This window comes from Cetorhinus maximus, chromosome 21, assembly GCF_964194155.1.
Source record: "Cetorhinus maximus chromosome 21, sCetMax3.hap1.1, whole genome shotgun sequence".
NCBI classification, from domain to species: domain Eukaryota; kingdom Metazoa; phylum Chordata; class Chondrichthyes; order Lamniformes; family Cetorhinidae; genus Cetorhinus; species Cetorhinus maximus.
The window spans coordinates 93,515,681-93,531,601 of NC_135899.1; the positions used below are offsets into that span (position 1 = coordinate 93,515,681).

General features: G+C 43.7%; 1 protein-coding gene across 1 annotated transcript in view; it reads right to left on the reverse strand.

The window, feature by feature from the left end:
- Positions 1-909: 909 nt before the first annotated feature.
- Positions 910-15,921, reverse strand: part of dcdc2b (doublecortin domain containing 2B) — a 48,516-nt gene continuing 33,504 nt past the window's right edge. Inside the window, exons 4-10 of the mRNA XM_078566359.1 lie at positions 13,103-13,156; positions 7,116-7,247; positions 5,968-6,114; positions 3,829-3,868; positions 2,389-2,445; positions 1,252-1,444; positions 910-917 (exon numbers count right to left, since the gene is read on the reverse strand). Of these exons, the coding sequence (XP_078422485.1) occupies positions 910-917; positions 1,252-1,444; positions 2,389-2,445; positions 3,829-3,868; positions 5,968-6,114; positions 7,116-7,247; positions 13,103-13,156 (631 nt within the window). The remainder of the gene's footprint in view (positions 918-1,251; positions 1,445-2,388; positions 2,446-3,828; positions 3,869-5,967; positions 6,115-7,115; positions 7,248-13,102; positions 13,157-15,921) is intronic.

Consider the following 15,921-nt stretch of genomic DNA (forward strand, 5'->3'; position numbering starts at 1 on the left):
GTGTGTGAGTGTGTGTGTGTGCGCGTGTGTGCATGTGCGTATGTGTGTGAGAGTGTGAGCGTGTATGAGGGTATGTCTGTCTGTGTGTGTGTGAGTGTGTGCGTGAGTGTGTGTGTGTCTGTTTGAGTGTGTGTGTCTGTGCGAGTGTGTGTGTGTATGTGATTGTGTGAGAGAGTGTGTGTGTGTGCGAGTGTGTGTGTCTATGTGTGAGTGTGTATGTGTGTGTGTCTGTGAGACTATTTGTGTATGTGTGAGAGTGTGTGGGTGCGCGTGTGTGTGTGTGAGTGAGTAAGTGAGTCTCTGTGCATGTGTGAGTGTATTAGTGTGTGTATGCGTGTATGCGTGTGTGAGTGTGAGCATGTATGAGGGGGTGTTTGTGTGTGTGTGTGAGTGGGTTTGAGTGTGTATGTTTGACTGTGTTTCCGTGCGCGTGTGTGTTTGATTGTGTGTGCGTGCACATGTTTGTGTGTATATGGGAGTTTGACTGTGCATATGAGCATGTGTGTGTGTGTGAGAGACAGTGTGTGTGCATGTGTGTGTTTGAGTGTGTGTGTGCATCTGTGTTTGAGTGTGAGTGTGTTTGAATGTGAGAGTGTGTGTGCGTGTGTGTTTGAATATGTGTGTGAGCAAGTGTGTGTGAGAGATTGCATGTGTTTGAGTGCCAGCATTATATATGTATGCATTTCAGTGTGAGTGTGTGTGTTTGAGTGTGTGTTTGAGTATGTGTGTTTTTGTGTGAGTGTGTTTGAGTGTGAGCATGTTTGAATGTGAATGTATGTGTGAATGTATGTTTGAGTGTGAGTGTATGTTTGAGTGTGAGTGTGTTTGAGTGTGAGTGTATGTTTGAGTGTGAGCGTGTTTGAGTGTGAGTGTATGTTTGAGTGTGAGTGTGTGAATGCAAGTTTGAGTTTAGGTAGCTGGAATTTAAAGAAAACTGAAGAGAAAGCATTCTTTTTATAAGCTACGGCCTCTCTGTTTATTCCCTCAACAGCAAATTTTCATTTTCTCCTGGTAGTTTGACAAATGGATGAAAACATTGATTGGACTCCATCTACTGTAACTTTATGTAATGACATGAAATAATCTGAAACATGATGTGAATCGCAGCATGAATCACTCCCTACCCTAAGGGTAAGGGGGGAAATTGGGAGCGAAGATTGTCAGGAGGGTGAATTTTAGTTCCTGTAAATGTTGCTTTTATGTCTGATGAGTCTTTACCAAAGTTTCAATTTTAAAAATGAGAATTCTTACCTTTGGCATCATCCCCACGGTGTGAATTCTTTGTCAGATTTCGATTTGATTTCACTTTAACTGGTTTTGCAAAGAAAATAGAATGTGCTTTCTGGCTGTTGTTCTTTCTTTGCTTCCCCCTCACCGTCTGTGGTGACACTAGGACTTGAGTTGTTTCTGCATCTCCTGTAGACTGGACTCTCCTCTTATCTGACTGGAAATTTATTGGGATCTTCATTTACATTGTATTTACAACACTCCTCCCTCTTCACTTTTGTTTTATTCAATCACGGGATGTGGGCATCGTTGGCTGGGCCCAGCATTTATTGCCTGTCCCTAATTGCTCTTGAGAAGGTGGTGGTGAGCTGCCTTCTTGAACCGCTGCGGTCCATGTGGTGTAGGTACACCCACAGTGCTGTTAGGGAGAGATCTCACCCAATCTTTCTATTATTTTCTCCCTTGTGTATATATATCTCGCTTCATCTTAAATGAATCTTCGTTGCTGAAGATTTCACTACAGAGTGGAATAAGGTCTTGTTAGGCCCCACTGAGGAAGGTCATGAAATCTGGCCCTGTCCTCAAATATCCAAATATGTGCTCTTTAAGGAGTCATTATAGCCCCTACAGAGGCAAATGTGATTGATTATTTTTCCCTATTTTAGCCCAGTGATACTGAGATTCACTGGGACAGCCATCCCGTTGTCCTAGAGAGCAGGAATCCTCTGGCATTCTCTGTTGAGTTCCATACTGGGGAAGGGTACATTCATCAACCAATCCATTGAGAAAACTCACTCATAACTATTGGATATAAGTAGAAAATGAAGGTGTGAGGACATTCTCAGGGTAGCACAGGGTAAATGTAATAAAATCACAAAGCCATCTTTTATTATAAACCTTTACATGTACGTTCTTGTTTTTCTGAATAATTCCAATTTTATTTTTGAAATGAGCTCACTGGCCCCCTCTAGTGATCGTCCAAGGAGTAGTTTACTCTCCTGTACTGTGATTACATCACATGATAAATACTGCTCAATAAAATGGATTTGGTAGTAATCAGATTCTCAGTGGAAGGAGATGCCTGCTGGAAGATCAGCATCCTTCATTGTAAAGGGTGAGGGGATGGAGAGTTTTATTCAGCCAAGCCTGGGTGATAATTACCTTAGCAGGTGAAGGCAAGAGCGCAGAATCACTGACTCCATCTTGGGATAGGATATACTGTTCCACGATAGAAGTGAACAATTGAAAATAATTAGTAGCACATGTACTTGATTATGTAAGTCTTTCATTTTTACATAATTTAATTTAAAATTTAAAAAAACCAGTGTCAATCTCAATAGAAGTTGTAAGATATCTAACCATTTCCATACTCATTCCCGAGCTTTCAAAACGTATTTTTTAATCACGTAATTACCACAGAAAAGAATTTAAGGTTCACGGATGAAAATCAGCTGCTTGGGTGAGATATTGGAGGCATCAGTCGATCAATGTCTGATCAGCAGCAATTACTGCTATGTGGAGCAATACAATGGCGACAGAAGGGAAGCATAAACTGGGAATTTATAAAAGCAGCATTCGGATTACATTGTACTATAATGATCTCTGAGTTATGGCTGTGTGTTTGTGGATATGTCTTGTACAATGTATCTGTGTGCTTGACGTTCGAATGATAATATGTTATGTAAATACTGATGCTTTGTGCTGAAGGTAATTAGAAAATGGTGAAGTTGATGTTTTGACAATGACAGAATTAAAAGTGTTTGTTCAATATTTGATGTGTGCTCTGCTAAATAACCAGGACTATAACTATCTCTACAGAACTATTCCACTCAACTAACATTAAATGGACAAGGTCTGTACACGTAACTGGGAAATTTTCTGATCAATGTGTGTAAATGCTGGGCTGAATTTGATTCCGTTGGCTGTGTTATAAAAAGCCTTTGTTTATCAATTTTTGCTTGAATTGAACCTATGGACCCACCCCTGTCACATCCACTGAGCAACACTGTTATTTGTAAGAGCCGCTAAGAAAGGGACACAGCCTGCAACAACATGGTAACTACCAAAACCATCAGCTGGCCCAGGGCTCCAAGAGGAAGGTGGGGCTTTTAGCAGATAAACCCATCGTCATATTTATATTTTAAAATAAGTTAACTTAGATACGACGCCCCCATCACAAGCAGAATTCAGTGCCTGTGTTTCGAGCCTGGGAGGAGTTTGAATGAACTCGATATAAAGCTCCATTTGTCACCACAAATAATGAAAAACTTCGCCATCAGTCAACGGCTGACTTCGAAAAAGGTTGCCAGGTTTTTGGCTTTGTTAAAAGAGCAAACAGACCATTTTTCATCCAAATGCATAAATCAATTTACTAAAAATAACACCCACAGGAGATTCTAGCTCTAAATTACAATATTTCTTCCAATTTGCTACAAGATGCACAGGATTATTCCGGTCACAGTGCTCACATTGACACTAACTTGTTGGCCCTAATGAGCAGGAGCTGTCACCCTGGAATTACAATGACTTTGTTACTGGTCTTGCTGTGTCCCAGAGATCAGCTCTGCTTTTTCACTTAGACCTACTTAGGAGATGATTTACCTCTTTGCTGTGATTCTTGTGTCTGATCATTTGTTGACTTCTGAAAAAAGAATATTCGTAAAACAATTATTTTCCAATTTTCCCCATATAAAGGCTTAATTTAAAAAATCATTAAAAATCATTAAAATGCCATGTGCCTGCTTTCTGAAGCTTACTTGCATATTCATATTTGCAGATACGGTAAAACAGTTTTCATCTTTGCCATTGTATATTGCATTAAAGGTATGCGGCAGAGAATTCCATTTACCTGTATTCAATACTGCCATTTAATACAGAAAACAATCTCAAGGCAGTTCAGAAGAAACAAGGAACAGGTGGAAACACTTTGAGAGATTGAGGAGGGGTGACCAAAAACTTGGTTGAGGAGATGGTTTGAGAATGTTTTTAAAGGGCTGAGGGAGAGGTTAGGGCTGACATCTTGGTACAGAGAGTTCTGAAAAGTGAGGCTGAGACAGCGAAGAGTTCTATGACCAATTGCTGCTTAGGGTTTGAGACCTGTTGCAGAAATCCCAAGCAACTTGTCTTAATTATCCACACAGTGAGAGTGACAAGGAGCAGGGCTGTTATTAAACTTTTCCCCTTATATATGAGCTCTGAGGCTGTTTGTAGCACAGCATCACTGCCCTGACTGAGATCATCTAAACTCAGCCCAGACTAACAAGGAAACTCTTTCGAGTTATCAACAGTCACAGATTGCAACTCTTTCGAGTACAATCACAGTTCTTGGTTTCCGGGAGTGGGACATGAACCCACAACCCTCTGATTCAAAGGCGAGGGTGCTATGAACTGAGCCACACTGAATTAAGTAGGTCTGCCACAGACCAATGGTTTCACAGATTGAGTTCTTAGAGAAACCAACACCAAGGTTATTTGTGAGGTCTGTGATGGTTGTGATCTCAGAGAGTGTTTTCTCTAATTCGCACAATATGATTGTGACCACCTCTCTTCATATCAAAACATGTTGTGAACCTGGAATAGTTTCCAGTTTATGAACTGTTTGTATTTGTTTCTCTCTCAGTTACCTGCATTTATGGAGCAGAAAAGCTGTATGACAATGGTGTAGTCAGACACAACTTGAAGTGGTGTATCACTTTGACTCAAGCAGCCCATTGTTACACACTGTACACACTGTCCACGGTGTACACACTGTACACACTGTACACGGTGTTGTTTCCCATTGGAGAGGCAGTCTGGAACTACAGAGGTAGTGACACAGCTGCTACAGCCATGGCCCCAAAATCCTAGTCAGTACATTGGCGAGGGATTCACAGAAACTAAACACCTATTCACTGAGGGCTGGGAAAAGAGGAGTATTGTTTCCGGGCTGCTCCTGATGTTTACTAGAAGCTGACACAGAGTATCACTGACAGAAATGGAAGAGCAGAACTTTTCCTGCTGGACTTCCTTAGCTAAGGGATATCAGGGAAAGAAAATACTAAGAACACACTTAGCTACAAGTAAACTCAAGTCAGCTAATGGTGTCTTCATGTTCAATCATTGTTCATGGTCACTGCTTAGCTTATAGCTTCCAGTCATAGGAATCACTCATACTTCACTCATGTCAGTAAGGCCCATTTCAGTTCATTTCCTTTTGCTTCCTGTGTTTCCATTAGATGAGAAGATTGATATCCCCTATGACTATTATACTGTATGTGGTTGAGATTGTGGAATGTCACAATGTTCTAGCATTTCCATAAGGTGGGATAGGTTCAAAGATGTAGTCAGTGTGGCATAATGTAAAGCACAGCTCCAGCAGCTGATGTGTTCAAGGTGTAAACACAAAGGTTTGGTTGAAGCATTATCGATTCATGTAATGTGTAATGTCAGCTCACTCCCTTGATTAGATCAGTCTGGCATCCATTATTCTCTGTTTAGTATCTTAATCTGAACAATGTGATCTGATAGCAGTCCAACACAGGACTGTGGGAATGCAGAGCTTTGTGTGAGCTATGAGAATATAATTTACTTTACAGTCTCAGGAATTATGAGGAAAAACAGATATTCATCCATTTAACAACGTAAGTGGAATTTCAGGCCTAATTAGTCCTTTCAGTGCGATTCTCATCCAAGTGAGAGGGTATTAAGTGGTCGAGTAATATGACAGAACAATACAATTCCCAAGGTTAAAACTGAAATTACCTGCAAGCATTTTGTGATGACATTTTGCAAACGAGAAGTTCAAGGTAAGGAAGGTTTTTGAACTTTTCAGATCCAACAGCTACATAGTACTGTCCACTTCCTAACTGAGCGCCATTGTTTATTAACTGTCCATCCATTGTGCAAAGTCTGAAGAAAATAAGTCACTCTTCATTGAGTCTGAAATGTACCTGAATGATTTATCACTAAAATATATTTTTCAAAACTTAATAATGGGCAATAATGCAGAAGAATATTTAAAGTATTATTAGTCATTCCAATGTTTATTTGAACAAGTTTAAGTGGTTTCAAGGGTTTGTGATTTCTGTTATTGATATTTTACAGGGTCTGGATGATTGCCAATTTTATTGCCTTGTAATGAAATTACATTTTTTAGCTTAGTGGAAAGTAATGAATGAATGACATTTTTAAAAGTTTTTTTTACACATCCTTCCATCACTATAGGATTCATTGGTCATATGCAGTGTATAGTGGGTCATTGGGCATGGAAGTGGCAGAGCTTGGCAATGGGGGTGTGAGGGGCCATAGGGAATGGGTGGCGTGCCATAGCATAGCATAGGGGGCAGGAGGGGCCATGGGAGATGCGTGGGGAGTCATAGTCTGGCACGGGGCATGAGGTGGCATTGATGGGGCATGGGGAGTGTGTGGGGGTGAGTGGGTGTGAGGGATGAGGATTGGAGGGCCATTGTGTTTTTATTTTAACTGGGATGAAGCCCCACAGCCCTTTAAGCATCTTGCCTCCACCTCCAGCAGCACCTACGGCTGCCTCCCAACTTCTGCCTGGGTTGGCTGGCAAGACCCCACCCCACATCCCTCCTCCACCCCAGCAATGAAGATAGTCCCTTTATGGGCACTTTCTCCTGAGGTGGGCGGACTGAGCTGAGAATTCTCCTGCTACCCACCTCGAGGGTAAAAATTAAGGCCAAAGAACTCTGTCAGACCTGTCGAGGGTACAGTTCTATCACTGTGCTAGTGCCAATGCAAATAATACAGAACAATACTGGACAATATAGAATACAGTTAATTATACTCCATCTTGATATATCAGCGCTTTCACAATATATAGGATTTGGAAGGGTACAGGAAGAAAACAAGGTGACAATCATGTATCATTTTTCAATAGCACCCACCTCCGCACAGCTCCAGTTCGCATGTTTGCTTTCTCAGTTATCATTGCAAGAATCTTATCCCAATTTGTCATCACATGCTTGGGAATAATTAATCGAAAAGGTGGGTTCAGCAGATCCCCATTCCTAAAAATACTAGATAAGCAGAATTTTTGTTTAAAGTAACACAAAATAGGGAAGATGTCTCCTCCATGAAAAGTTTTCTTGTAAATGTTATATATATATATAAAGGCCCATCAGATCACCAGACTCCTATGCCATCCGTCACTCCTCCATCTCATTATTCCACAGGATGGTTGACCAATGTAAAATCCCACCAACAGGGATTAATTTAGGTAACCCTGTCTGTCTCCTCAGCCATTCCTTATAGTGTCAACTCTTCAATTCAGCTGGGTCTTTTCGGGCACTAATGATCCATCGAGATTTAACAAAACAATGGGCAGAATTTTCCATTCTGGAGACTAGGTGCTGTGGTGGGCAGGAAGTTCGGTGTAATTCCCGCTAAACGGTGGGGTGGGTGAACACGCGTGATCTTCTGCTTTTCAGCTCATTAATTATGCATGGACAAGGAGCCGGAAAATTTTGTGGTGGGGGTGGCAGGAAGTCACCTGTCCCGCTGTTACTTCATGGGGTCACAGGTCCTGGCGCCATTTTTAACGGTACCTGGACACAAATTCACTCATTGTAGGACAGAACTCCGCATTACTCCTCCAGAGTGCTCATTGCTGCAGCTCATACTGCAGAAGATGGCAGATGTGAGTGAGCACATCCTGGGACATATGAGGGCACCTCCAGCATTGCCTCTCACTCACCGCTAGATAAGAGGCTGGCCAGTGATACACCCATGGTCGGGCCAATGCTCGCTGTTGCAGTGAACCCTGTTCACCAGCCTCTTGACTGTACAGAGGTCCTGCTGTCTCTTGCTGCCCTTGCTCCTCCTGGCCCTGTGCCAACCAGTGATGGGCCCTCTATCTCCTCATCTGGAAGAGAGTCAGTACCACGCCTGGGTTACCTGCAGCCCGCATCTTCAATGTCTCAGTGGATTTGTGAATGAATTGAAGGGATACATTTAGTGAGCATGTCCTTTACAGGTTTCCCTCCATCTCAAAGCCCACAGGCCAGTGCTAAGCCCTTCACCTGGCCTGTGTCTAGACATGGCACCCCCACCCCACCCCTTCCAAGTGAAGGGCATCCTGGAGGACCAGTGTTTGGGTGTTGCTCCCATTCTTACATGACTGCATATAGAGACATTGCTCTTTGACCAGGGTGATGAAGGCCATGTGCAGGAAGCCTCAAACGGACACTTTTCCGATTGTCTCCTTACCCTCGTGACTCTATAGAGAGACCATTACCCTTGGCAGCATTGAGAGACTAACCACATGATCCCTTCTCAGCCATGACCATTCACCTAGGAGGATGGAGGTTTGGAGTCGCAAATTGGCTGCTGTTCACCAACTGTGCCCCTTGGAGACATCCACCTCCTTCTCTCCCTTCATCCCTGCCTCTGGCTGCAGCCAGCGGCAAATGGCACAGAGTGAACAGCAGCTCCACACCGCGCTGGGACCTCGATGTTATGAGACCTGTGAGTCGGGAACAAACCTGCTGCAGCGCGGTCTTCACCATGGAGAGGAAAACAGAAGTGAGCAATCCAGTTGCCTCATAATTATTAGGTTGTCCCTTTAGTCAGGCACTTGGCTGACCTTAGACTCTACAGACCCGAAAATACCCTCCTCCCACTTCAAGGCGTGTCACCAACTAACTACAAGCTCAAGGTCAACTTGGAAAAATGGTGCATATCACATTTCAAACTCATTCCACCATCTTCTTCCCTCTCTCCGTAACCCACCAACATCCCCCATCACCCTAGATCCAACCAATATCACCATTCCTCCCCCTGTCACACTTGAACCTCCCCCCATTAGCCCGAACCCTATCACAATCCACCTCTACATGCCCTTCCTTCCCTCAGAGCTGACTTCTGTTACCATCCCCATGCCCACCCTGACTCTGCCCCCTTCCATCATCAGAGCTACCTGCCTTGTCCCACTTCATGACCAACCCGATGAGACCTTCACCTACCAGACTCACCCTGGACCTGCCAACCTACCGCATCCCACTACCCCCCCTCTGACTGTGACTACTCCCTCCTATCACCTGTATCCTGAACTCCCCCCCGAGGAGCCCACCAACTGCACCCCCCCCTCTAAGACACCTCTCATCCCCCTACTGGACACTTTCCCCCACACTTCCCTGGATACTCTCCCTACCCTTCCCTAATAGGCCTGACTCCCCTGTCCAGCCTTTGCTCCACCCTTCTGCACTAACCACCCCCACCCCAGCCTTTACCTGCCTCCCTTGTCCAGCCTTGCCGCAGTGTTTGCTAACGGCACTCGAGTGAAGTTATACGAGGTCCCCCAGAAGGCGAGAGCAGCAACTACTGACCTCAAAGTCATGGAAGAGGTGAAACTTGCCAGGTGGGGTGCTGCTTATATAACAGTCATAAAACTGAACATTCTAAATTCTCGCTGGTGGGGAGATTAATTTGGAGGACAAACATAATTCCAGTGAGTAGCCTTTTAATGAGCACGCACGAGATGCTAATACACGTGAATGGAGTTTCCGACATCATCCGTCGGGAAGCTCGACCTGCCTTTAACCCACCTTGAAAGTCAGGAGAACAAAATTCCAACAGTTTACCCCGCCATTGGGAAACAGACTTTTTGCCTCCCGCCATATTAAATGGCCCTTCCCAACTCGATTCCCGCTGCTGGTGGGAGCAGAAAATTCCGCCCAATGATTCTGAGTGTGCTCCAATCTCTTGCGGGCTCGCTGCAGTTCTGGTGTCCACGTTTGATGGCTGTGGTGTTGGATTTTTCTGAGATCAAATCTGTGCTCAGCAGTAATGGAAGAGAGACAGGGGGTTGTGGAGCTACATGGAGTAAGGAAGCTGATTAGGATTGGGAGCTTGTGTGAGAAGTTTGGGGCCTGGAAGGAAGAGAAGAACAGTTTGGCATCGTGTGGACAGGGATTAAGTGGGGGGCGGGGGAGTAGGGGGTGCAGGGTGATCAGGTAGGAAGGATATGAAACCAAGGTAGGGAAGGGCTATAGGTTGGTGGATATATATATTGTTGTTAAAAAAAAGCATAGCAATATCCACACAAACTATGTAAGTATGACCTAAACCCTAAAGGCTGTGGGGATGGGCTAAACTATGGGCAGAATCAAATGTTGCAGGGAATGGACATATGGGGAAAGAGTAGGGGGGAATTATCCATTCTTACAAATTCTAATTTAACCACTGCCTCCATCTCAGTGTCCCATTACTGCACTGGGTCATTCCGCTTTCCTATCATCCTGTTACTGAGCTCTGCCTCTGCTGCACCACCATCACGGCTGCATCTCAAGGCTGTGCTTGAGTCAGTTTTACTATTATGGACAGTGATAATTTATAAAACACAGCAATCACAGACAATGTCAAAACATTGTTTCTCCGAGACAGAGTGCTTGTAAAACTTCAGAGCCTATTCTTCTGATTAGAAAATCATTAGCTAATTTTTTATTTCCCCATTTGGGAATCAAACAAGTCTCTGCTGGATTTAAGTACCATTACACTAGCACAGATTGACTGCAGTAGACAAATGTTTGCTTTTGCAACCTGTTTTCCATGTGCAGAATAGATCTTATCTTTGTGTTCCAGTGTGTGGTAATGCGTGTATCTCCCTGGTATTTTATTTGTTGAGGCAAAGTGAGTAATTAATCCAACTATCAAAGCAACATTTTCTGTTCGTCAACTAAGTTTATTGCTAACCTGTTTAGATCTTTCAGCGGTAAACAATTTACATGCCAGAGATCCATTACAGGAAAATACTGAACTGTTTGTTGACTGCATTAGATAGTCTAAATAGGACAGAGTCACCAGGAAACAGTCGCCCAAAGTTACCTGGTAAGCTTGCTAAACCTGTCATGGGAATTTAAGTTAAAGGCTAGAGATTACAAAGCAAAATCCCATTGTGAATATGAAGACTAAATAAAGTAGAAACAAACATTTGGACATCACAAAAGGCTACTTAACAAGATAAGAGCCTGTGGTGTTGGGGGTAGTATATTAGCATGGATAGAGGCTTGACTAACTAATAGAAGACAGAGAGTTGGGATAAGGGGGGCATTTTCAGGATCCCTGTAACTAGTAGAGTGCCAAGGGGATCGGTGCTGGGGCCTCAATTATTTGCAATGTATATTAATGACTTAGATGAGGGAAGTGAATATACTATCACCATGTGAATGACACAAAAATAGATGGGAAGGCAAGTGGTGAGGATGACACAAAGAGTGCACAGAGGGGTAGAGGCAGGTTAAGTGACTGGGAAAAAACTTGGCAGATGGAATATAATGTGAGATTATGCACTTTGGCAGGAAGAATAGAGAAGCTGAATATTATTTAAATGGAGAAAGACTGCAGAAAGCTGCGGCACAGAGGGATTTTGGGATCCTCGTGCATGAATCACAAAAAGTTAACATACAAGTTCAGCAGGTAATAGGGAAGGCAAATGGAATGTTGGCCTTTATTTCAAAGGGAATGGAGTATAAAAATAGGTAAGTCTTGCTAAAACTATGCAAGGCACTAGTTAGACCACAGCTAGAATACTGTGAACAGTTTTGGTCCCCGTATCTAAGGAAAGATATACTGGCATTGGAGGCAGTCCAGAGAAGTTCACTAGGCTGATCCCGGGTATGGAGGGATTTTCTTATGAGGAGAGGTTGAGTAGGTTGGGCCTGTACTCATTGGAGTTTAGAAGAATGAGCGGCGACCTTATTGAAACATATAAGATTCTTAGGGGGCCTGACTGGGTAGATTTTGAGAGGCTGTTTCCTCTTGTGGGAGAGCCTAGGACCAGAGGGCATAATCTCAGAGTAAGGGGTCACCTATTTAAGACAGAGATGAGGAGGAATTTCTTCTCTCAGAGGGTAGTGAATCTGTGGAATTCTTCACCGCAGAGAGCTGTAGAAGCTGGGTCGTTAAGTATAATCAAGGCTGAAGTAGACAGATTTCTAATCAAAAAGGGAATCAAGGGTTATGGGGAAAAGGCAGGAAAGTGGAGTTGAGGATTATCAGATCAGCCATGATCTCATTGAACGGCGGAGCAGACTCGATGGGCCAAATGGTCTACTTCTCCTACGTCCTTGGTCTTATGGTAACTGCACTTTATGCTGCAATTTCCTGAGTATCTGATTTGCTGCAGTAGGGTCGACAATACTCGTTAAAACAAAGCTGGAATTTTAAAAAATGAATTCTGTGATTGATTGTAGCAAACTTGAAATTCTTTCTCAGCTTTCAATTTGATAATATTTTAGATTCCCAGGAGGAGATGATGGTGTAGCGGTATTGGTTGCTGGACTAGTAATTCAGAGACCCAGGCTAATACTCTGGATACCTGGGTTCGAATCCTGCCATGGCAGATGGTGGAATTTGAATTCAATAAAAATTTGGCATTAAATGTCTAATGATGACCATGAAACCATTGTTGATTGTTGTAAAAACCCATCTGGTTAACTAATGCCCTTTAGTGAAGGAAATCTGCTGTCCTTACCTTGTCTGGCCTATATGTGACTCCAGACCCATAGCAATGTGGTTGCCTCTTGAGTGCCCCCCCCATGAACAAGGGCAATGAGTGATGGGTAATAAATGCTGGCCTAGCTAAATGATGCCCACATCCCATGAATGAATAAAAAAAATGACTGAGACATTAATGATAGAAAATACATTAGATGACTGAGTTCCATCATTAATATTCAAAACTGAGCAAGTCATTCAATCACTAGAAATGGAGGGCAGAGAGGATATGATAGGGGGTGAGGAGGGTGTGGGGGCAGAGGGAAATCTGGCAGAACACTACTTACTAAATTGTTAACATGCATCTAGAATGTGGCAGAAAATGGATGGTAAATGCCTAAAGACCAAGTAACCGATGAGAACAGGTTGTAATACTTACTTAACTATACATGGTATTGGAATGTATTTCCTCCATCGAGCAGAGATGTTTACTCTGTTGGAATAAACAGCCCTCACCTGAAAACAAATTTAATGGGAAAAATATATTTTAATAACTGAATTCAGTTGGTTACATTGGTTCATTTATTGCTGAAATGCGTAAGTGTAAGGTCCAGAGAAATATTGCTGGGCCAGCCAAGGTTGTAAAGATAGAAGAGAAGACAAGGTGAAACAGGGATTAGGTGCATGAAGGCTGGGATTTGTATGGGACGAAGATGGAGAGTGAAAAGCACACAGTTTGCAGCTGTTGGGAAAGAATAGGGCTAATTTATATCACTGTAGTGGCAGGGAATACCAAGGAGAGGAAAAGGGGATGGAGACCAACAACACTAAGAGCACTCATGTCCCTCCTGACCCACAAGGCGCCTTTAAAAACATTAAAAAATGGTCACTCACTGTGTTCCTAAGAGTCATATTTGACCAAAATGTTAACTCTGTTTCTCTCTCCACAGAAACTGCCAGACCCACTGAGGTTTTCCAGCACTTGCTGCCTTCCAGCATCTGCAATATTTTGTTTTAACTTTCTGTTTCTAGGTCACAATCCTGGGTCCCATGTGACGAGGAGACTTGCTGCCTTCAGCAGGTTGGAGATGGTACAGGCCTTAGTCAGGCCTGGGTTAAAATAGCATGAACATCCCATGTGGCATTACCAGGACGTGCCTCTGCTGCTGAAATGAAGCCTGCATTCATCAGGGACATACAGCTCTCCTCTCCCACAACTCAGATCACAGTGAAAGTTCAGTGATCACAGAAAGTCACAGTGTTGTGTGGCACTATCATCATGCATTTCGAACAGATCTAACAACTCAAGACTGGGCATCCATGAGGCGCTGTGGGCCATCAGCAGCTGCAGAATTATACTCAACCACCATCTGTAACCTCATGGCCTGATGTTTCCCCCATTCTACCATTACCATCAAGCCTGGGGATCAACCCTGGTTCAATGAAGAGTGCAGGAGGGCATGACAGAAGCAGCACCAGGCAAACCTAAAAATGAGGTGTCAACCTGGGAAAGCTATAACACAGGATTACTTGTATGCCAAACAGCATAAGCAGCAAGTGATAGACAGGGCTAAGCAATCCCACAACCAACAGATCAGGCCTAAGTTCTGCAATCCTCCCACATCCAGTCGTGAATGGCGGTGGGCAATTAAACAACTCACTGGAGGAGGAGGCTTCTCAGTGATGGGGGAGCCCAGCACATCAGTGCAAAAGATAAGGTTGAAGCATTTGCTACAATCTTCAGCCAGAAGAGCCAAGTAGATGATCCATCTCGGCCTCCTCCGGAGGTCCCCAGCATCTTCAGCCAATTCAATTCACTCCACATGGTATCAAGAAATGACTGAAGGCACTGGATACTGCAAAGGCTATGGGCCCTGACAATATTCGGCAATAGTACTGAAAACTTGCCGCGCTCCTAGCCAAGCTGTTCCAGTACAGCTACAACACTGGCATTTATCCGGCAATGTGGAAAATTGCCCAGGTATGTCCTGTACACAAAGAGCAGGACAAATCCAACCCGGCCAATTACCGTCCCATTAGTCTACTCTCGATCATCAGTAAAGTAATGGAAGGGGTCATCAACAGTGCTATCAAGCAGCACTTGCTTAGCAATAATCTGCTCACTGATGCCCAGTTTGGGTTCTGCCAGGGCCACTCAGCTCCTGACCTCATTACAGCTTTGGTTCAAACAGGGACAAAAGAAGTGAACTCCTGGTGTGAGGGGAGAGTGACTCCCCTTGATATAAGAACATAAGTGCATAAGAAATAGGAACAGGAGTAGACCATTCGGCCCCTCGAGCCTGCTCTGTCATTCAATAAGATCATGGCTGATCTTCTTGTGTTTGGATTTCCATATTCCCATCTGACCTCGATAACCTTTGATTCCCTTGCCTAATAAGAATCTATCTACCTCTGCCTTAAAATAAATTCAATGACCCCGCCTCCACCACCTTCTGAGGCAGAGAATTCCAAAGTTCCACAACCCTCTGAGAGAAAAACATTCTCCTCATCTCTGTCCTAAAAGGGCGACCCCTAATTTTAAAACAGTGCCCCCTAGTTCCGGACTCACCCACAAGCGGAAACATCCTTTCCACATCCACCTTGTCAAGGTCGTTCAGGATCTTGTACACTTCAATCAAGTCACCCCTCACTCTTCTAAACTCCAGTGGAAATAAGCCCAGTCTGTCCAACCTTTCCTCACAAGACAACCCCACTCATTCCAGGTATCAATCTAGTAAACCTCCTCTGAACCGCCTCCAATGCATTTACATCCTTCCTCAAATAAGGAGACCAAAACTGCACACAGTACTCGAGATGCGGTCTCACCAATGCCCTGTATAACTCAAGCATAACATCCTTACTTTTATGTTCAATCCTTCTCATGTACTGGAACACCTAGATCCCTCTGCACCTCCGAATTATTCGGCCGTTCTCCATTTACTCTGCTTTTTTGTTCTTCCACATTTTTCCACATTAAACGCCATTTGCCAGATCTTTGCCCACTCACTCAATCTATCCATATCCATCTGCAACCTCCTCATGTCCTCTTCACAAGATACTTTCCTACCTATCTTGGTGTCATCTGCAAATTGAGCTACCATGTCTTCACTCCCCTCATCTAAGTCATTGATGTAAAACATAAAACGTTGAGGCCCCAGTACAGACCCCTGTGGGACTCTACTCGTCACATCCTATCAGTCCGAAGAAGACCCATTTACGCATACTCTCTGCTTTCTGCCAACTAGCTAATCTTCTATC